Raw genomic sequence first — 23,074 nt, 5'->3', positions numbered from 1 at the left:
AGAATATTTTCAGTCGGAAGGGACCTACTACGACCATCAAGACCAACTGCCTGACCGCTTCAGGGCTGACCGAAAGTTAAAGCATGTTGCTAAGGGCATTGTCCAAGTGCCTCTTAAGCACTGACAGGCTTGGGGCACCCACCGCCTCTCTAGGAAGTCTGTCCGGTGTTTAACCACCCTCTTGGTAAAGAAATACTTCCCGATGCCCAGTCTGAACCTCCCCTGGTGCACCTTTGAACCATTCCCACACGTCCTGGCACTGGATAGCAGGGAGAAGAGCTCAGCACCTCCCTCTCCACTTCCCCTCCTCAGGAAGCTGCAGAGAGGCATAAGGTCGCCCCTCAGCCTCCTTCTCTCCAAACCGCACAAAAAGCACACCTGAGCACTCAGAGGTGCCTTAAAGCCTCGGCCGCCCCTCACCTCAGGACGCCATGCAGGAGAGCGGCTGCGGCTGTCACACCTGGAGGGCGCACGGTTCTCATCCGTCGCCCGGCCACGTACCCCCCGCACCCGAGGACCCCCCTCCCTGGCCCGCGTTCAGCGCCGTGAGGACGCAGAGCTGTGCCACGGCGTGCCCGGGGACGGCTCGACCGCCGGACGCTGTAACCGTGAGGAGGCGCGTTCCCGGGCCGCCCCCCCGGGGTGGGGGAGAAGCAATGGCGCCCGCCCCCGCCACCACCCCCCAGCCCTCCGCGCCCGGCCGCCGTGGGTCCGCCCTCCCCGCGAGAGGAGGCCCGGGGGCGGGCGGTGTTACGCCTCCCGTGTCCCCGCTCCCTCCGCTGGGGGCTGCGGGCAGCGGAGGGCCGCCAAGCCGCCGCCGGGGCCTAACGGGGCGGGGCGCGGGAACCGGGTGGGCCGCAACGGAGCCGCTGAACACAGGGAGCCGCGGCGGCGGCGGCGGAGGAGGAGGATGAAGAGGGGGTCTCTCGACAGGCGTCCCACCGCCCCCCCCAGCAGCGCGACCCCCTCCGCTGCGGCAGCGCCCCCTGCCGGCTGCCCTCTCCCCGCCACAGCAGCGGCACGTGACTCGACCCGCGCGCTGTGCTGCCGGGGCTCTCCCCCCGCCCGCCTCCTCCGCCGCCGCCGCCGCCGCCACCGGCAGGAGAGGGCGGGGGCGAGGCTGGGCCCAGCGCCGGCGCTTCCGGTTGGCCGGGGGGCGGGCCCGGGGGAGCCGTAAAGCGGCCGCTATTCGGCCGCGCGCCACCTCCCGGAGCCCCCCATCCCGTCCCCTCCCCTCCCCCCCTCCCCCCCTTTCCTCCTCCTCCTCCTCCTCCTCTTCTTCCCCGCCCCTCGTGCGGCCCGAGCCCGCCAGCGCTGCCGGCCCGGCCTGCTGCCGTCACCGCCATCGGCGGGGGTGCGCCCGGCCCCTCCCCCCGCCCTGCCGCCGCCGCCCTGGAGGAACCTCAACGGTGAGTGCGGGCGGGGGGTCCCTCCCCCCACACCCCCGCAGCCCGCTCCCGCCGCCGCCGCCGCCGCCGCCGCCCGCACACAGCGGCCGGCCGGGGCCCGGCCCGGTCCCCTCCCCCTGGGCATCGGGCCTGGGCCTTCCCCTGGGCCGGCCCCGCCGCGCCGTCGCGCCGGGGGGCCGCTGCGGGGGGGATCGGGGGTCGGGCAGGCGCTTGTTACCGGCGCGGGGGAACAAAACCGGCGGCGCCGCGCGTGAGGAGGGCGGGAGAAGGGGGCGGGGGGCGGCGGGGAGACTGCCCGGCGGCACGGGAATGAATGGGCGGGCGGCGCGGCCCCCGGCCCCGGCGGGGAGCGGCCCCCCGGGGGGCGCGGGGGGGTGCAGGCTGGCCGCCCCGGAAAGCCTCGTCCGCAGCGCATCCCCCTCCCCGAGAGAAAGTTAAAGCGGAACGGGGAGCAGGTGGAGCACTTCGGGAGTCCCGCTCTCCCGGTAGCGAAACGCTGCGGGATGCCTCGGGAAAGGGAGTTTCTGCACGGCACCCGTCCCCGGCGGGACCCTCCTCATCACTCGTGACAGAAATAACCGCCAGGAGGGACCGCATCGCCCCTGATATGAGCGAGGGCTCCAATCGTGTCACTTGGGTCGCCTCCTTGCACCGTTAGGGATGGGTGAAGCCAGTCGATTGTTGGTGGCGTTTTAGAGCCGACTTCCGAACCGAAGGAGGCTCGTTCGTGCCGCCTGCGCTCGCTCTGTGGAGCCAAGAGGCGGGCTGGGGCAGCAGTGGCCCGTAGTAGCCGGTGCAGGTGTTAGGAGGATTTGATGCTTGAGGAGAGCTGCATTGGTCAGTGACAGTTCAGCGCTGTTAGAAGAGGGGTAACTGTCAGCTTGACTTGTAGCGAGTTGTTTACAAGTCAGGAACGTAGAGCCTTCGGATTTCGTTTTTCTCTTCCATGAGCTCCCCTTGAACCACATGTGCTTTCAGGATAATGTAAATGGAAATCTTTGCCTGAGGTCACCAAGATTCACCTCAGTTCACAGTTCCCGGCTAGATCATGTGCTCCGGTGGGTCCAGCGGCACTTCATTAGCTCAGGTTCAGTGCTGCAGAAATAAGGTTTCTGGGACCATTTTTGGAAGCTGCCTATGTGGAGTTGTGAATGTGGAGTTAGGAAGCCCTATCACAAGTACATGGAATTAATTTTTTCCTGCCCCCAGTCTGCCATGGGTACATTGGTATTATTCTGCAGGTTAGCCTTTTAGATCTTGCACTAAGATCTAATGTTAGTGTGTAGACTTGTCGTTTTCTTAACAAAGGTGGAAATCTTGCAAAACCACTGCAGTTCTGTCCCCTTTGTGTTTCTTGAGTCATCGGCATGTGCATCAAGCATTGTCACTTTGCGACTTCCTTCTGACTTGAACCTTTCCTGGAAACATGGGACCGCATAATACAGCCGTTTCCTACCTGGATCTGGTGTCTTGCTAGTTCTCACAGCGCATGTCACCACTTCAGTGGCTGGTCAGATCAGGGCGTTTGTGCCTTACTTAGGTGTGTCATTTTAAAGACGTGGGTCAGCTGTCATTGCTGATGGAACTCAGCCTGTACAGATGGGCTGGTAGGTGGGAGTTTGGCTGTGAAGACACAGTCGGATTCCTGCGGACGCTGCTGGATTAGCATAGCACTGCCTGTCTTGTTCACGGTGCCTTGGAGCTGACCCCCTAACTTGCCGTTTGTGTTGTGAAGTGCCTCATTTGCTGCACTGTGGGGATGTGTGCAGCTGCCTCTAGGAGCTAAACTTCTGTTTCTTTTGTCAGTCACAACCCAGGGATGTAATTTCAAAAGAAGCATCATGGTGCCACCAGGCTGCCATTTACTTTTGGCACTGCAAGAACATGTCATTTTCCCTTTTGCTTAAGCACAGCAATAGTCTGGGTCTGCTCCTGCCTAGTAGAGGCAGTGATGCAGCTGTACCCAGCTTTCTTGTGCTGGGAACAAACTTTACCATTGGCCCTCTTCACTGATAGAGGAGATGGCTGAACCGTTTGCCTGCAACAAATTTCCAAGCCTGATATAAAAATGAGCAGCCACCCTTCCTGTGTGGTGACTTGTGCTTATCAGAGTGGAGTTGTGATCTGCACTGCTCCGTAAAGGTTGGAGGATTATCCTAGGAAGGTGAGCATTCTCAGAAGTATGGGCTTTGTCCTTTACTTGATGAACGTAATGATAGATAGAATGGCGTCTTGAAGTTGAGTAGGAGGTCATGGGACACCTCTACTTCCCACTGGTGTGTTGCTTGTCATTTCAACATTGTGTGGATGGCAGCACCATTTTTAAGTCTTCGCTCACATTGTATGTAGGGAATCCAATGTGAATGTAGGGAATCACAGAAAATAGAGGACTTTCTTCTAGAGGTCTTTCCCAACTTTGCTGGTATCATTGATGTGTGTTGCATGTCCTCATTATCTGCTTGTATCTCACCAGGATCAATCCTTTATTGAGAGGAAAAGAGGTATAGATCCTTCAGCCACTGAGAACCAAGACAGTGTGATTTTGAAGAATGATGTGACAGACTACCTGTTGCTGTGTTCTGAAATTCTACATGTCATATTAAAAGCAACCTGTAATTTTTTGTGCTCACAAGCAGTGTAGACCTTCAGCTTTGAGTCCCTCATTGCTTCCCTCTGGCACTGCCTCATGACAGTCACAGCTTATCCTCTATAGAGGAAAGATGCAGGCGTGTCTTAAATGTCGCAACACAATGTAGAATGTGTTTATTAAAAATAACCTGAAATCATTAGTAGGTGTGTAGCTATGAAATTGGAATGGGGTTGAGAAGTGGAGACATCTTGTTAGCTGCCAGGGTCAGTGTTATGTCATATCCTGGGTGGATTCTTTCTAATAAACAGTATCTCCTGCACATTTCTTTTTTCTTGCTGGGAGGTCTTTGAGAAGTATGGCTTAATCTTTAGTGGGATCCTCATGGATGATGCGATGCTGAATCCATCAAACTGGCTCTGAAGTGGCTGAGAAGATACCAGGAGGTCTGTTTGCTCTGTGCATTAGCTTAGGCCACTCCTATTGCTTAGTCTAACATGAGCTGAACAGAGATTGCTGATGCTATTTGACTGTGCTTTGTGGTTGCCCTGCAATATTCACAGTCAACTTCAGAATTTGCTCTTATGTCATTGCCTCTGACTTCTTGGGTACTTTTTCTTTCCGCTGAATCATGACTTTGGCCTCTCAGATGCTGAGGACCAAGCAAGAAAAGTAGTGATGCTTGTTCTTTTCTCAGGTGGATATGGGTCCTCATTACTGATCCTTTTCCCCTGCTGTTTAATGCCCTTCCTGTGGTGGAAGAGATTATGGCCAGAATTGCAGTGTAGGGGACAGAAACTGGTTTAAGGATCTTCAGCGTCTCTGTGGGGAGAGGAGAAAGCTGGTAGTAGGAAACTTTGTATGTAGGTTCTAGACATGCATGAAAGAAGGGGGATGAAGAGACGTGGCTGATGGATCAGCATTAGAGACTGGTTGTCCTACTGCTGCAATCTCTGGGTCTCTTCAAGCAGCTTTTAACCCGAGTGATAGACATTGATGTATGTCATTTGAGGTCAGCAAAAACCTTTAGTCAAGCTAAGAGCTGAGTTGGTGCTGATGCTATTACTGTGCTTGATATCTGTGGGTAGAGTGAGCTTGTAGACAGAAGCACTTACCTGTTCAGGTGGATTTCAGTGGAAATCTTCATGTCTCAGGAAGACGCTGAACAAGTCTTGGCTGCCTTAAGCTAAAGTTTAGTATTGCAAACTCCAGAATCTTAGCTGAATCTTAGTATTTCATCTTGAAATGGAGACAAGATGTGGGCACAGAACAAACGTAAATGCTGAGCCCAGGCTTCTGCTTCAACAGTAATGTGTTCTTAGGATAGATAATTAGTTCTGTTTGGTTGTATCTGTATTTGTTTTCTCAGTGTTGCAGCCATGAAAAGTGAGAAAAGTAGGAGGGGATGCAGAAATAGCGATTAAGGAACGTGGTACACTTTGTAGTCTTAAAGTGGCATGCACCACAGCCTCAGCTGTAGCCACTGTGGCATGGCATGTTCCGTAACTGCCAGTTTTAGTAGGGGCCTACTGTTTTTATAAAACAGGTGAGGCCTGATAGAGTGTTCAGCAAAACAAAGTGGCTGGGGACCTGCACAGCAGTTATCTGTACTTTGGAGGGGTGTCAGCTTGTTAGTGTCTCCTAGGAGTCTTCAGCAGGCTCAAGAGATACTCTAGTGGCCATCTCCCTTCTGCTGTGTTTTGTGGGAGGCCTGTCTCTCATGACAATTTGATCTTCATCCTGAAATTCATACCTTCCCTCAAAGGGCTTCAGGCAACTGGAACTACTTTTGGTTTTAGTATTTGGTCAAGTTCTCTGCAGTACACATGGGGCACCCTGCCAGTTCGATAGCACCACTTATTTTCCTTTCCCTTTTTATGGGTTTGAGTTGGAGCAGTGCAGACCTACGTCCCTTTGATGTCTATAATAAAGCATTTATGCAGAGGGAGTGTGGTCCATCTTTTTTTAGTGTTGCCAAAGAGATGCCACTGAGTACAGATAACATCAGAGTTCATGCAGCTCCAAAGCCATGAGGACCTGGTTATTGAGCATATGGTTTCTCACCTGGCTGTCTCTGGGACTGTCCCATGGCTGCCATGGGGCTGTTTAGAAAACAGTGACAGGCTGTTCCTCAAACTTGCACTCAACTAGGCAAGGCAGGATCCAGCGCAAGACAAGTTCTGATGCAGGAGTTGATGGCAAGAGAAATGTGAAGTGGACAGTTATATGTGTGACAAATCTGAGTATAAAGGAAGGCGGTAATCAGAGCTATGTAGAGACAGTGGTATTTGAGCTCAGAATGAGAAGGGCTCAGGAGGGATTGACAGGAATATCTTATGGACTAGCTATTCAGATATGTGCTGAGTGAACTAGCAACATTTCAGAGTTTACTCCTTCAGAAGTGTTTCAACAAACTGAAACTGACAGCATGAGTTAATAGTGGCTCAGCCCTGTTCAAGTTTGTAATTGGTCTCGCAGTCCCTGTTCTAAAACTAGATTTACTATTCCATGGCGTCATGGCCTAAGGTGCTGCAATACCAAAGAGTTGTCTTGCTCAGTACTATGCCTTAATTAAGTAGAGATTTCAGCAGAAGAGGCAGTTGCTTCAGTGACTGCCAGCTACAGTGTACTGAAGTTATAAAATTAAAAATGGTAAGTGATGGCAGTGTGAGAGAAAGTGCCACCAACTCTTTCATGTTACTAGTTATGCCAAAGGCTTGAATGTTAACCTTTAAATGTCTGGAGATAAGAAGGAGGAAGTGCCTGTAACTTCTCCAGTTCCAGAATAACCTCTGTCCTGGTTTTGTCTGGAATAGAGTTAATTTTCTTCCTAGTAGTTGGTACAGTGCTTGTGTTTTGGGTTTAGTATGAGAATAACGTTGAAAGCACACTGATGTTTTAGTTGTTGCTAAGCTGTGCTTACATTAGTCAAGGACTTTTTCAGCTTCTCATGCTCTGCTGGGTGCACAAGAAGCTGGGAGGGGAGGAGGCACAGCCAGGGCAGCTGATCCCAACTGACCAAAGGGATATTCCCTGCCATATGATGTCATGCTCAGTGTACAAGGTGGGGGGTTTTGGCCGGGGGGCAGCGATCGCTGCTTGGGAACTGGCTGGGCATCAGTCAGTGGGTGGTGAGCAGTTGTATCACTTGTTTTTGCTGGGTTTTGTTTCTCTTTTTTCACAGAATCACAGAATGGCTGGGGTTGGAAGGGACCTCTGGAGATCATCTTGTCCAACCCCCTCCTTGAGCAGGCACACGTAGAGCAGGGGGCACAGGAACGTGTCCAGGTGGGGTTTGAATGTCTCCAGGGAAGGAGACTCCACACCCTCCCTGGGCAGCCTGTGCCACTGCTCTGGCACCCGCACAGGAAAGAAGTTTTTTCTCATGTTTAGCTAGAACTTCCTCTGTTCCAACTTGTGCCCATTGCCCCTTGGCCTGTCATTGGGCACTATTGAAGAGAGCCTAGTCCCATCATCCTGACACCCACCCTTTAGATATTTATAAAGTATTGATAAAATCCCCCCTCAGTCGTCTTTTCTCCAGGCTGAACAAACTCAAGTCGCTCAGCCTTTCATCATAAGGGAGATGCTCCAGTCCCCTGATCATCTTGGTAGCTCTCTGCTGGACTTGCTCAAGCAGTTCCTTGTCCTTCTTGAACTGGTGGGCCCAGAACTGGACACAGTACTCCAAATGTGGTCTCACTAGGGCTGAGTAGAGGGGGAGGATAACCTCCCTCAACCTGCTGCCCACACTCCTTTTAATGCACCCCAGGGTACCGTTGGCCTTCTTGGCCACAAGGGCACAGTGTTGGCTCGTGATCAGCTTGCTGCCCACCAGCACTCCCGGGTCCTTCTCAACAAAGCTGCTTTCCAGCATGTCAGCCCCCAACCTGTACTGGTGCCTGGGGTTGGTCCTCCCCAGGTGCAGGACTTTGCACTTGCTTATGTTGAATTTCGTGAGTTTCCCCTTGGCCCAGCTCTCCAGCCTGTCCAGGTCTCGCTGGATGGCAGCACAGCCTTCTGGTGTATCAGCCACTCCTCCCAGCTTGGTGTCATCAGTGAACTTGCTGAGGTTACACTCCATCCCTTCATCCAGGTCGTTGATGAATATGTTGAACAGGACTGGACCCAGCACAGATCCCTGGGGAACACCACTAGTGACAGGCCATCCAGACTCTGCTCCATTGATCACAACCCCCTGAGTTCTGTTGTTGAGCCAGTTCTCAATCCACCTCACTGTCCACTCATCCAACCGACACTTCCTTACTTTGCCTGTGAGGATGCTATGGGAGACAGTGTCAAATGCCTTGCTGAAGTCAAGATAGACAACATCCACTGCTCTCCCTTCATCGACCCAGCCAATCACGCCATCATAGAAGGCCTATCAGGTTGGTCAAACATCATCTTCCCTTTGCATGTTGACTGTTTCTGATAACCTTCTTTTCTTTTACATGCCTGGAGATGACCTCCAGGATGAACTGCTCCATCACCTTTCCGGGGATGGAGGTGAGGCTGACTGGCCTATAGTTTCCCAGGTCCTCCTTCTTGCCTTTCTTGAAGATTGGAGTGACATTTGCTTTCCTCCAGTACTTGGGCACCTCTTCTGTCCTCCACAACCTTTCAAAGGTGATGGAGAGTGGCTCAGCAAAAACATCCGCCGGCTCCCTCAGCACTTGCATGTGTATCCCATCGGGGCTCATGGATTTGCGAGGATCCAGTTTGCACAGGTGATCTCTGACCCAATCCTTCTCAACTGATGGTAAATCTTCCTTTTTCCAGATTTGTCCTCTCTGGGGGCTGAGATGCCTGGGGGCCAGCCTTAGCAGTAAAGACTGAAGCAAAGAAGGCATTCAGTAACTCTACCTTCTCTGCATTCTGTGTCCCCAGGGCCCCGTCCTTGTTTAGCAGTGGGCCCACTGTATCCCCAGTCTTCCTTTTACTGCTGATGTATTTAAAGAAGCCCTTCTTGTTATCTTTGACATGCTTTGCCAGATTTAATTCCAAGTGGGACTTGGCCTTCCTCATCGCATCTCTGCACACCCTGACAACATTCCTATATTCCTCCCAAGTGGCCAGTCCCTTCTTCCACATACTGTGAACCTCCCTCTTCCATTTCAGTTTCTCTAGAAGCTCTTTGCTCACCCATGCAGGTCTCCTGGCTCCTTTGTCTGACTTCTTCCTCCTGGGGACGCACCAATCTTGAGCTCAGAGGTCGAGGTCCTTGAATACTGTCCAGCTTTCTTGGACCCCCCTGCCTTCCAGAGCCTTAGCCCATGGGATTCCTCCTAGCAGGTCTTTGAAGAGGCCAAAGTTGGCCCTCTTGAAGTCCAAGGTTGTAACCTGACTCATAGCCCTGCTTCTACCTCACAGTATCCTAAACTTGACCATCTCATGGTCACTGCAGCCAAGGCTACCCCCAACTCTCACACCCTCAATCAGCCCTTCCTTGTTTGTTAGGAAAAGTTCGAGCACACATCTCTCCTTGTTGGCTCCTCCACCACCTGCATCAAAAAGTTGTCCTCAGTGCTCTGTAGGAACTTTCTGGATCGTGCATGTCTCGCCATGTTGCTTTTCCAGCAAATATCAGGGTGGCTGAAGTCCCCCATGAGGACCAGGGCCTGCGATTGCAAGGCTTCATCAACTGCCTCTTGATCAGGTGGCCTGTAGCAAACACCCACAACACTGTCACCCACATTTGGCTGTCCCTTAATTTTTACCCAAAAGCTCTCAACTTGTTCTCCTTCCACTCCAAGGCAGAACTCAATGCATTCCAGTCGCTCCCTCACATAAAGAGCAACTCCCCCACCTCGCCTTGCTGGTCTGTCTTTCCTGAAAAGCCTGTAGCCATCCATGACCACATTCCAGTCATGCGAGTTATCCCACCATGTCTCTGTGACTGCAACGAGATCATGGCCCTGCGACCGCACACAGACCTCTAGTTCCTCCTGTTTATTCCCCACGCTGCGTGCATTGGTGTACAGGCATTTCAGAAAGGTACCTGAGCATACGCATTTCCCCGGAGGGGTGTATGAGGACCCACTACAGTCATGTAAACCCTTGAGGTGGTAGGTCTCCTGGTTGCCATCGCATGAGGCCACTATGGCACCTTTATCACTGCTCAGGTTGTCCTGTGTTATTCCCCCATTGTGTGTGATGGCATTAGTATTGCCAGTTTGTCCCCCTCCCCGAGTTCCTCAGTTTAAAGCCCTCCTCACCAAGTTTGCCAGCCTGCTGCCAAAGATTCCCTTGCCCCTTCCAGACAGGTGGAGTCCATCCCCCCCCAGCAGCCTATGGCTGTTGAAGAGCGTCCCATTGTCATAAAAGGCAAAACCTTCACGTTGACACCAGCCATGTAGCCAGGAGTTGATTTGTATTATTTGCCTATTTCTAGTTGCCCATTTTTCTCCGACAGGTAGTATGGGGGAGAAGGTAACTTGGGCACCAATATTTTGCACTTGCTGTCCCAGAGCTTTGTAGTCTTGCTTAGTTCTGCCCAGACTCTGGCTTGCAGCATCATTTGTGCCCACGTGGAAGAGTAGCAGAAGATAGTAATCAGTGCTTTTGACAAGGTGTGGCACCCTCTCAGTGATGTCTCGGATCTTAGCTCCTGGAAGACAGCAAACCTCTCGTGACTCCCTGTCAGGTTGGCAGATGATTGTTCTTCACCTTTTCATTACGATTTATTATTATATAATAACAATAATATTTTATTTCAGTTATTAAACTGTTCTTTTCTCAACCCACAAGTTTTCTTACTTTTGCTCTCCAGATTCTCTCCCCCATCCCACCTGTTAACAACTGTTAATTGATTCATCTGTTCTCGATATTAGTTTATCTGATCTACACCATGCTCTTTTTTTGCTAATGTTAAAGATTGGTGCAGGTTTTTGCAGTTTGCTGTGCTCTGCAGTGATTAGCGATGTTTTGCCTGGGAGATTTGTTACTAAAGCACTGGCCTTGAGCTTAATCTGGTATTTGAGCTCTGTACTGAAGCCATTATTGTATTTCAGTACCACCTCATGGAGACAATTAGTGATTATACCTCTTCCTCTGAGAGGCTTTTTATGGAGGAAATACGGAAAGGCACCTTTTCTACCTTCTTCTATGATGCTTCCTCCTTTGTTACAATAACTTTTCAGTATCTTCAACATCCTCAGATAGTTAAGATCCTTCTAATGGTATTTCTTGGGAATATTGTTTCGGTTTTGTCTAAGGTTAATAAGCAATTTAAGAATATCATCCAGAGACCTGCCCCAAGGCTGGATAGTTATAAATGGTAGGGTATGTGGGATAGGATGGGCAAACACGTAGGACAGTGGACACCTCCAGTGTTTTGGAACTTCACCCCTGATCAAGTGCAGAATCCTGAAAAATTAGTAGAATATTTGGAAAAAATATGCTGTCACCCTGGCAGTTCTAGGCAGACACAAATCGCTGCAACATGCTGGGGCCTGGCCTGTGCCTTCCAAGCCCTGTTCAAGACTATTCAGTACCTCAAGGGGAAGAGAGGGTCTCTGGATTTGATTATGAAGTGACAGGCTACTCCAACCCCCACGACAGGTGCTGTGGCTGAACCAGGGAACCAACCCATGCTGGTATCAGCCGCCCCTATACACAGGAAGAAATCTTGGAAGTGAAACTCAGTTTATTTAGAAAAGGATGATGAAAAATCAGGGCCATCACAAGGAGAGGAGGAGGAAGAGAAAACTCATTTATGAGATGGTAACCAACTGATCCCTACCCCTGAGTGGGCTGTGAGATATGGGAAAAGATTTCAGCTGTCATCCAGGTGAGCACATTGTCACCTGGCTGCTCCGATAATGGGATAACAGGGCCAGTAGCCTGAAATTAGAGGGTAAGGAAGCCAAACAGCTGGGATCCCTTTCTAGGGAAGGGGGCATTGACAAAGGGATTAGAAAAGGAGCACAAGCCCTCAGCCACTGGAGGTGACTCCTGACAGGTATGAAGGAAAGGCATCTCTTCAAGTAGGATGTTATATATCACCCAGGCAAGTGGACCACCATGGAGAGAGGTATCCAGTACCTGAGGGAATTAGCTGTGCTTGGGGTCATTTATGGTGACCTGGACAACAAGCAGCTATCCAGAGATCCAGATAAAGACAGGTGCATGAGCCACATGGCAGAAGCTGGTGTGGAGTGCACCAGTGTTTTATGCTAACTTGTTGGCAGTACTGACATGGAAGGACAGAGAGGGACAAATGGTGGATGAATTGGCTGGCCTACTCCAGCAATATGAGGGAAGTATATCTTCCTCCCTTGTCTTGGCTGTGGAGATACTGTGCTGGGAGTTGCAGCAACTTAAAGAGGGTAGGTCCTACTCTCTACCTGTACAGACCAGTATTTCAGCTATTAGGAGTCAGTGTTCTTCTGCTCAAGAGAGGAGATATAATGGGTACACACCACAGGGAGCCCTCTGGTTTTATCTGTGTGACCACAGAGAGGACATGAGGAAGTGGGATGGAAAAGCTACCTTGACCCTAGAGGCATGGGTATATGAGTTGCAAGGAAGAACAGTCACACAAGGGGATTCTTCCAGGAAGATTGTGGCTCCAGTTTCCAGTGGGCAGAAGGGCTGATCTTACTCCTGATTTTAATAAAGGAACTCCTGACTTGTAAATACAAGTGAGTAAGGAATACTATGACCAGGACTAGAGGGGCCTTGCCTCCAGCCAGGTGGAAGAAAGGGATAACTGGGTTTACTGGACTGTGTGGATCTGATGGCCTGGCACATTAGACCCACAGGAGTATAAGGCTCTAGTGGACACTGGTGCACAGGGCACCCTAATGTCATCAAACTATATAGGCACAGAACCCTTCAGTATTGCTGGAATGACAGGGGGATCCCAGGACCTAACTGTATTGGAGGCCGAAGTGAACCTAACTGGGAATGAGTGGCAAAAGCACCCCATCGTGACTGGGCAAGAGGCTCCATGCATCCTTGGCATGGACTGCCTTAGGTATTGCAAGGACCCAAAAGGGTACAAGTGGGCTTTTGGTGTAGCTGCCTTGGAGATGGAGGAAATTAAACAGCTGTGTACCTTGCCTGGTCTCTCAAAGGACCCTTCTGTTGTGGGGTTGCTGAGGGTTGAAGAACAACAGGCGCCAATTGCCACCACAACAGTGCACCAGTGGCAATATCGCACCAGCCGAGACTCCCTGATTCCCATCTATAAGCTGATCTGTTGACTGGAGAGCCAAGGAGTGATCAGCAAGACTCGCTCACTCTTTAACAGTCCCATATGGCCAGTGCAGAAGTCTAATGGAGAGTGGAGGCTAACAGTAGACTATCGTGGCCTGAATGAAATCACTCCACTGTTGAGTGCTGCTGCGCCGGATGTGCTAGAACTTCAATACTAACTGGAGTCAAAGGCAGCCAAGTGGTATGCCACAATTTATATTGCTAATGCATTCTTCTCAATCCCTCTGGCAGCAGAGTGCAGGCCACAGTTTGCTTTCACTTGGAAGGGCATCCAGTACACCTGGAATTGACTGCCCCAGGGGTGGAAACAACCCCACCATTTGCCATGGACTAATCCAGGCTGCACTGGAATGGGGGGGAGCTCCATAACAACTTCAATACATTGATGATATGATTGTGTGGGGCAACACAGCTGGAAGATGTTTTTGAGAAAGGGAAGAAAATAGTCCAAATCCTTCTGAAAGCCAGTTTTGCCATAAACCAAAGTAAAGGACAAGGGGCCTGCACAGGAGATCCAGTTTTTAGGAGTAAAACGGCACGATGGACATCATCAGATCCCAATGGATGTGATCAACAAAATAGCAGCCATGTCTCCACCAACTAGCAAAAAGGAAACACAAGCTTTTTTAGGGGTTGTGGGTTTTTGGAGAATGCATATTCCAAATTACAGTCTGATTGTAAGCCCTCTCTGTCAGGTGACCCAGAAGAAGAATGATTTCAAATGGGGCCCTGAGCAACGACAAGCCTTTGAACAGATTAAACAGGAGACAGTTCATGCAGTAGCTCTTGGGCCAGTCAGGGCGGGACAAGATGTAGTAAATGTGCTCTATACCGCAGCTGGGGAGAATGGCCCTACCTGGAGCCTCTGGCTATTGTTCAGTTAACCATGAATGTGAAACATTCGCTGCAATCAAGCAAGCCTCTGTGGTATGGGGGACGATGGCTGAAATATAAATACAACGGAGCGTGGTAGATTGATTATATCACACTCCCACAAATCCGCCAAGCCAAGCGCCATGTGCTTGCAATGGTGGGAAGCAACCACTAGATGGCTGGAAACATATCCTGTCCCCCACGCCACTGCCCGGAACACTATCCTGGGCCTGGAAAAGCAAGTCCTATGGTCACATGGCACCCCAGAGAGAACTGAGTCAGACAACGGGACTAATTTCTGAAACAATCTCATAGACACCTGGGCCAAAGAGTGTGGATTTGAGTGGGTGTATCACATCCCCTATCATGCACCAGCCTCCGGGAAAATGGAACGATACGATGGACTGTTAAAGACTACACTGAGAGCAATGCAAACATTCAGACATTGGGAAACATGTTTAGCAAAGGCTACCTGGTTAGTCAATGGCAGGGGGCCTGTCAGTTGGTCTGGCCCTGCCCGATCAAGACTTTTGTGTACTGTAGAGGGTGTTAAAGTCCCTGTAGTGCACCTAAAAATATTCTGGGGAAGACAGTCTGGGTTACTCCTGCCTCGGGCAAAGGGAAACCCATTTGTGGCATTGCTTTTGCTCAAGGACCTGGGTGCACTTGGAGGGGAATGTGGAAGGATGGGCAAGTCTGATGTGTACCTCAAGGGGATTTGATTCTGGGTGAAAAAAAGCCGATGAACTGAATGGTACAATGTTAACTGCTATATAATATGGTATGTCATCACTACTATGGTTGCTATAAGCCATATCAATAGTATTTCAGTAAGAATCATCCAGATTAATGAAGAATGAACTTTGATGAAACCGAGCAAAGTGCAGAGGTGATGGAATCAGAACTGGCTTCAGCATGCACCAATCCAACGCCACATACACCATCTTGCTGGCCCTGAAAGACTGTTATGACAGATGAAGCCCAAAGTCATGGACTAAATGGACATTTTAGAGGGATGGCTCATAGACCAAGGGAATTATATCTTTGTGTATATATCAAAATATAGGAAAAGTGGTGGTGATTAATTGGGATGTATTGGAAGGTGTAGGACCTGGGCATGACATAGATGGTATAGAATAAGGGGTGGATACTGTCCCGCTTTCAGCTGGGATAGAGTTAATTTTCTTCCTAGTAGCTGATACAGTGCCGTGTTTTGGATTTAGTATGAGAATGATGTTGATAACACACTGATGGTTTAGTTGTTGCCAAGTAGTGCTTACACTAATGAAGGACTTTTTCAGCTTCCCATGCTCTGCCGAGTGTACAAGAAGCTGGGAGGGGACACAGCTGTGACAGCTGATCCCAACTGACCAAAGGGATATTCCCTACCATACGATGTCATGCTCAGTGTATAAACTGTGGGGAGTTGTCCAGGGGGAAGTGATTGCTGCTTGGGAACTGGCTGGGCATCGGTCAGTGGGTGGTGAGCAGTTGTATCACTTGCTTTTCCTGCATTTTGTTTCTCTCTCTCTCTCTCTCTCTCTCTCTCTCTCTCTCTCTCTCTCTCTCTCTCTCTCTCTCATTTTAATTTTCTTTACAATTTATTTTTATTATTCAATTTTAATTAATAAACTGTTCTTATCTCAGTCCACCAGTTTTTTACTTTTGCTCTTCAGATTCTCTCCCCCATCCCACCAGGCAGGGAGGGTAAACAAGTGGCTGTTGGTGCTTGGTGGCTGACTAGGGCTAAACCACGACAGTCTGCTTCTCAAAAAAGCTTACCAGGAACTTGGACAATTTGTGGAAGGGAGCCAGTGACCTCTTCTCACTGTTGCATTTGGAATCAAAATGGAAATTTCCATTGTGAAGTAAGATAAGACTGAATAAAAGGAGAGGATGGGAGGTGGGGTGAAGTGTAGTTGAGAGGAATGAGTAACAGAAAACTCCAGAAAGGGCAACAGTTAAGTGATGTGTAAAGAGAAGTGAAATTATGAAGAGGGTAGAAGAGATTTTCTCATAACCTTTGTTGTAATCCATGATAAATTCAGTTTGGAACAAGCTTTTTTGGTTTTCTAGAGAAAAATGGACAATTCAGGACTACCACCAGTTTGGAAGTAATAAATTCCCTTTCGGTTCTGCAAATGGGATTAGTGCAGTGTGTCCTTATTGCCATAATTATGTCTGCTGTGATTTGGTTAAAAAAAGTTCTTTTTCTTCAGCTTATATGATGAATTCAGAATTTTTGGTTTTCAAGATGAAATCTTCCTTTCCTCCCATAGCCCCAAATCCCCCAACTAAAAAATAAACTCTTAATTCCTGAAGACTTTTAGGTCTTTTGGAGTGTTAAGACATGGTTTGCTTTGGGTTTTTTTCCATTGACAAGTGATTAGCTATTGCAGAGATACAGACCACTGAGCACTACTATTTTCTTTGTATTTTGTTTCAGTCTTTTACAGGAATATAAAGTTTGTTGTAAGATGTTGGGAGGTGTTTTATGGTCAACACCGAATGCGGTGTGGACTACATCTTGGGATGTCTTTTGTATGGTTGCTAATAGTGCTGGGAAACTGCAATTTATACCCAAAAGGACCTTCCTCTTCAGTATTGTAGAGCAGTACAATTACTTCTCATGTGTAGCCAGCCTGTGGTCAGATGCTGTTCATTTGTCTCATAGATGTAAAGCAGGATTCCTCTTCAAGCTCTGTCCGTGGTCCCGCCACACCTCCTGATGGGGAATCTACCTGTTCCTGTGACTTAATGTGAAGTGTGTTTGCATAATGTGTGCAGAGAGGTAGTTCCATGAGCAGCTGAGCTACTGAACCTTTATTTCTTAGGGATTTGTGCCCCCTGCTCCTCAGCCAATCCCTCTTTCCTGGTTGGTTGATTTTGGTTTGTTTTTTTTCCCTCCTGTATGCATGTCATCCTTTAGCAGGACTGCTTACTTTCATTCTCTCCCTGCCCCAACTCCAAAGCAGTTTGTGACTGTAGTATTTTTAATGCCTGCTCTTTTTCCCTAATTACAAACTGAATCAGACACTGCTTGTTCTGCAGGTTTTAAGGCTATTTGCATACTGACCATTTATGTACCGATTACAGGCTAAACAGAGCCAGTAACTGTTAAGTGAAATATTCAGCCTTAGCCTCAGTGGAGGCACTTCTTTTGTTCTCTACTCAGTTCCTGATTTTCATGAAACTTGTAGAAATTTAAAATGAGACTGGATTGCTTTGTCCAATTTGATTGGCATTGACTGTAGGGCAATGTGTTTTTGTAAGCCTCATTTCCATAAGAAACCAGGGTAAAAATGCTTTAGGAATAAATTAAGAAAACTTGCTTTGGATGCATATTTTTAGGTTAGTTGTTAGTCTAATATATATTTAGACAGGGAAATTAATGTTAAAATGACACAAAACTTCGTGTGTTTTGAAACAGTGTATTAGGTTGATAGCTTGGCATGATAATCATGTAACATCTGTTTAATTTGAACCTACAAGAAAAAAGCCTGTGCATTTCACATAAATGTCCAAATATTCCTTTTCACCATAGAGATACCTCCCACATTTACATGAAAATGACTTACAGAATATGGTTAGAATTGGTTTTCTGCTTATTGTACTCGCTCATCTGGGTAAATCCTGTTGGTAATAGTGGAATCTAGCCAAATCATTAAAAATTATTTGCATTTCAGATGCTGCATTTCTGTGTTGAGGGTGGTTTTTTTTTTTTTTTTTTTGGTCTTACAAAAACAGTAATTTCCATCTTTGGGGTGAGGCAAACAGAGGGCTGGAGGGCTGTCAACTTCTCCAACTGGAAAAAGTCAATGCTGGGGTTTCTTTTATGTGTATTTTTGTTGTTATTAGGGGAGCAGATGAAATAATGGAATGGAAAAAGTTATTTTCAAAATGAATGAAGTATTTATGAGCAGCAGCTTTTGTTTTTCATGTAATTAGTGAAAGAAAAATAGTGTTTAACAGGCGAAAACAGAGCCTAGGCTTTAGGCTGCTGTTTTCTTGAATTTTTTTTTTTTTTTTGCCTTTGTCAAAACCAGCTACTTTGTTTTGAAATTTTATTATAAAGATGCAATTTTGAAAAGGCTTGATCTCAGTGGCACTGTTTCAAAGTACTTTTTGTTTTCAGTTTATATGTGTAATGTGAATAAAGCCACTTCAAATGTGGGAAGAAAAAAACTGAGAAAGCAAGTCACATTTATCATATGAAACAAACTTAGATCTTCATCACTTGGGTTCTTTTTTTATCATTTGCTTGCAGATTTTTTTTTACACAGATAGGAAGATCCATTGTTAAATACAAGCTTTGTTTTTCAAGTTCTACTGATGTAAAATGGTTTGCAGAAGATGAAGAAATCTGTATTTGGATTTCTTTATGGAGTAGTTAGTATCTGCAGAAGATATACTTTCTAAAATGGAGGGGGAAAAAATCACATGTGGTTATTTAGGAATGACAAAGAGTTGAAATAATTGACAGCTAACTATACAGATTTTTTTGCCTTTATTGCAGGAACTGAAGCTTGCTCCTTAAAAGGTGCAGTGCTGTGAAAACTGTTACTGACCATAGAAAAATGGACATGTTGCAGATACTACGTAAAACCACAGAGCGCTTAGAGTGTGATCACTGCAGCTTCAGAGGAACGGACTATGAAAACATACAAATTCATATGGGTACCATACACCCAGAGTATTGTGATGAAATGGATGCTGCTGGTTTGGGTAAACTTATATTTTATCAAAAAAGTGCAAAACTGTTTCACTGCCACAAATGTTTCTTTACCAGCAAGATGTATTGCAACGTGTATTATCACATCACAGCACAACATGCAGCACCTGAGAAGTGGAATGAGGAGCGGAAAGAACAGGTAGAAGGAGATTCAGATTCCTCCAAAAAAAGTGTCACATTGGAACCACAGAAACCTACCCTTTCCCCTGAGTCGCGCAAACCTGCCCTTTCTCCTGAACTCCCCAAATCTGAACCTGTTGTTTCCCCCAAGCTTCAGAAATCATCAGTGTCCCCAGAGCCCCAAAAATCAGCTCAGACGACTTCCTCAGAGCCAGAGAAGTCAGCCCAGGCCACGTCTCCCGATCCAGAAAAGTCAGCCCAGGCCACGTCTCCAGATCCAGAGCAGTTAGCCTCAGCTGTACCCCCAGACTCAGAGAAGCCATCTCCTACTGTGTCCCCCGACCCACAGAAGCCATCTCCTGCAGTGTCCCCTGACTCACAAAAGCCGTCTCCTGCTGTGTCCCCCGACCCACAGAAGCCAGCCCCGGCTGCATCTCCAGAGCCCCGTCGGCATTCCCCAGCAATGTCTCCAGAGCCCCGTCGGCATTCCCCCGCTGTATCACCAGAACCCCGTCGCCATTCTCCCGCTGTGTCTCCGGAGCCCCGCAGATACTCCCCAGCTGTGTCACCTGAGCCAAAGAAACCTACTCCAGCAGTATCCCCTGAACCACGAAGGTATGCCCCAGCTGGGTCTCCTGAGCCCCGGAGGCATCCTTCTCAAATGCGTAGGCCTGCTTCTGCTTCTTCTCCTGAAACCCGGAGGCCTGCTCCTGCAGTTTCACCAGAGTCATGGAGACCTGGTCCGACTGTTTCCCCTGAGCCCTGGAGAGCTACACCTCACGAGGTGCAGAAGTCTCCCACGGTTTCTCCCTGGGCTCCAAAGCCTGCCATGTCAGCATCCATAGAATCGAGGAGGTCTGCCCCCGAGTCCCGAAGGCCTGGCCCTGTTGTGTCGCCAGAACCTAGGAGGCTTGTTTCTGACTCATGGAAATCTACATCCTTTTCTGAATCCCAGAAGTCTACTCTTGTTTCTTCTGAGCCGTGGAAACCCATCTCATCTGTTTACCCTGAAGGCTGGAAACCTGTTCTGTCCCCTGACACATGGAAGCATTCTCCCCCTGTTTCTCCTGAGCTTCGAAAGTCTAGTCACACTGTTTCCTCTGAGTCTTGGAAACCTTCTTTCTTTCCTGAGGTCCGTAAGCCTGGTGCTGCAGTATCTCCTGAATCTTGGAAACTCTCTGAGTCCCGGAAATCTATGTTTTTTTCTGAAACTCAGAAATCCACCTCTGCTGCTTCCTCTGAGGTTCAGAAGCGGGCTCATTTCCCTGAACCTCGGAAAAGAGCTTTGTTCCCAGAGTCTCGTAAACCTAACCCTACTGTTTCTACTGATGTCCAGAAACGTGGTGTCTTTTCTGAGCCCCAGAATCAGGTGTCTACTTCTGCTGCTTCCACTGAAGGCCAAAAACACGTCCTATGTTCTGAAGCCCAGAAATCAGCTCTTGTTGCTTCTGAAGTCCAGAAGCACGCCCTATTTTCTGAAGCCCAGAAACTTGCTCCCATTTCCTCTGAAGTTCAGGAGCCTACTTCTTTTCCAGAGTCTCAGAAAACTGCTTCTCCTGAAATTCAGAAACATGGCCTCTTTACTGAGTCCCAGAAACTTTCTCCTTCCGTTTCTCCCGAGACCCCCAAACAAGCTCTTTTTACTGACTCCCAGAAATCTGTTTCCCCTGATGTTCAAAAGCATGCTGTATTTTCTGAGATGCAGAAACCTGCTGCTGCTTTGTCCTCTGACGTCCAGAGACATGCCGAAACTACTGTATCTTCTGAAATCCAGAAGAACATCCTGTTTTCCGAGCCTCACAAGTCTGCTCCAGGCTTTTCCTCCGAGCCCCAGACACCTAGTGAGTCTGGTGAAAGTGACTTTCTTTCTCACAGTTTAGATGATCAGAAGCCACTGGATGATTTATTCTCACAGGATGAACAATCAATACTGGCCAAAGAATCACCAGAAGATGTGTTATATTCATGCCCGAAAAAGAAGCCCAGGAAGGAAAACCAGGAGAACTCAGATTCTGAACTAAATAGCAGTGAGTGTGGAAAAACAGAGGTGGACTCAATGGAGATAAAGGAGCAAGAATCCAACAGTGACCAAGAGCAGTACGATATGGAGTCATCTGATTATGGCAAAGAGGGCAAAATAGATGCAACTACTCCCATGCAGCCACAGTGTGTGTTGCAGTTTACTGAAGAGAAAGAGGCTTTCATCTCTGAGGAAGAAATAGCAAAGTACATGAAGCGTGGCAAGGGAAAGTATTATTGCAAAATTTGTTGCTGTCGTGCAATGAAAAAAGGTGCAGTCTTGCACCATTTAGTTAACAAACATAATGTTCAAAGCCCATACAAATGTAAAATATGTGGCAAAGCTTTTCTTTTGGAGTCTCTTCTTAAAAACCATGTTGCTGCTCATGGTCAAAGTTTGTTGAAGTGTCCACGTTGTAATTTTGAATCAAATTTTCCCCGAGGCTTTAAGAAACATTTAACCCATTGCCAAAGCCGTCATAGCGATGATACACCTAAAAAACACTTGGACAGCCTTGAACCACTTGAAGAACAAATTTAATCTGTTTTTTTCCCTTGTGCTAGAAAAGCTGAATTTACAGAAGTGTTCAAAAGTGTATGTTAACTGAGTAGTTTAGCTGATCTGACAAGTCAGAAGATGCATGGTTTATTGTACTATGTTTAACTTGTCTTATAGCTGTATTACTGAAATGGAAGTCATTTTAAATACGTGTTCATGTCTTTGTATTACCCATCGGTAGAGTCATATTTTATTTTTCAGATGTACTATGTTTTTGAAACCAAAATGGATACAAATTAGTTTTGTAAAGATTTGTAAAACATATGGGCAATTAAGGACTGGAGTGGCAAGAATCCATATATTCCTGTGAAGACTGAACTTGTTTTTTCATATTTGTTAAATGTTGTATTTTTCAAAATGTTTTTATCAAATTCTCAAAATTAAAATTCTCACCAAGTCAAATGTGAATGAGCCAGGCATGAGAAACTACCAATCCTTCTGGAATAATTCTGCCCTGAGGTTGTAATTGAGTGTATAGTCATTCGCTGGAAATTCATTGCACTCAATTCTCTGACTTACTTGTCTCAGATTTAGAAGCATCAAGGTACTTATATTGTGATTCTGTATTTTGGCCATGTTTTAAGCATGTACTGATATACATTAAATTGATGGATTAACATCGGACTATGTATAGCTCAATGCTTTCTCTTGATGATTCAGATGTTTGTAATGTCAGAAAAACCCTCAATTTCTTGTATTTGGTGAAATGTTATGCTTTAATCTTTTAACAATAAAAAGAAACCCAACCTGGCATTTGGCATTTTTCTTTTTTTTCCAAATCAAGAACAAAGCTCTTCTTGTTGAACATACGGTCTTTTAAGTATCTTTGGCAACAGGAAATGCAAAGTATTCCTGGAGTACTGCTGTGAATACTTCAACTTTTCAGTTGTTAGTCTATGAAAGCAAGGTTAGTCCAAATTTCTTCTCTGCTTCATAAAAACACATCAGATGTAAATGAGGGAGAGCGTGGAAAACAGGAATTTGTGCACTGTTATTTAGGATGCTTGCTTTTGTGCAGTTTGTGCATTAATTGTTCAAAAAAGGTAAGGATTTTATCATTCAGCAGGAGTATAGATTTTAAGTGGAGGTAGCACAATGGAAGTTCCATTCTCCTCAAGCTAAATTATGCCTAGACTTAAGCTGTTGTAAATATTGGCTTAGAATGTGAAGGTGAGAGTGTTAATACTAAAAAATCTCCAGGTATAAGGTCCTGCGGAAGAGCTTCCTATTGATTTGATTGAAGCCTATGTTGGACATTGTTTGTGTTTCAAGAGGATTTCTGGAAGGAAGGGAGAAAGCGTTGAAGCTCTACCCTTAGGTGACTTCTCAGTGCTGCCTATTAAGAGCAAGCTTTCTTGCAGGGTCCTCTCACACAGGACCAAGCCCACTCTCTCCCCCTAAGTCAAGTGACTAGGTAAATCTAAAAGAGAGCACCTGACTATTAAGGCTCTGCTAGTGTAGTCTTACTTTGTATAAAAGCTATCATTTCATCACTCTTGGCATAGTTATTTGGTTAGAAAGATGCCTTACACTATTTGAATAAATGGAAGAAATCA

At 47.5% G+C, this 23,074-nt stretch overlaps 1 protein-coding gene across 3 annotated transcripts; it reads left to right on the top strand.

Moving 5' to 3' along the window:
• Positions 1-1,295: 1,295 nt before the first annotated feature.
• Positions 1,296-22,271, top strand: CHAMP1 (chromosome alignment maintaining phosphoprotein 1). 3 transcript variants are annotated; one of them, XM_064439786.1, is made up of 3 exons: positions 7,181-7,284; positions 10,409-10,639; positions 18,605-22,271. In XM_064439786.1, the coding sequence occupies exon 3, from the start codon at positions 18,666-18,668 to the stop codon at positions 21,498-21,500; it is 2,835 nt and encodes a 944-aa protein (XP_064295856.1). In that variant the 5' UTR covers positions 7,181-7,284; positions 10,409-10,639; positions 18,605-18,665; the 3' UTR covers positions 21,501-22,271. The 3 variants fall into 3 exon arrangements, with proteins under 3 accessions (XP_064295846.1, XP_064295856.1, XP_064295865.1); XM_064439776.1 differs by lacking the exons at positions 7,181-7,284; positions 10,409-10,639 and adding an exon at positions 1,296-1,409; XM_064439795.1 differs by lacking the exon at positions 10,409-10,639.
• Positions 22,272-23,074: the final 803 nt, after the last annotated feature.

Source organism: Phalacrocorax carbo, chromosome 1 (genome assembly GCF_963921805.1).
Source record: "Phalacrocorax carbo chromosome 1, bPhaCar2.1, whole genome shotgun sequence".
NCBI lineage: Eukaryota > Metazoa > Chordata > Aves > Suliformes > Phalacrocoracidae > Phalacrocorax > Phalacrocorax carbo.
Note: the sequence above shows the minus strand (reverse complement) of the source record. Positions and strands in the feature narration are given on the sequence as shown.

Coding starts and splice junctions, on each gene's coding strand:
- CHAMP1 (XM_064439776.1), top strand. CDS start 18,666: ATGGACATGTTGCAGATACTACGTAAAACCACAGAGCGCTTAGAGTGT.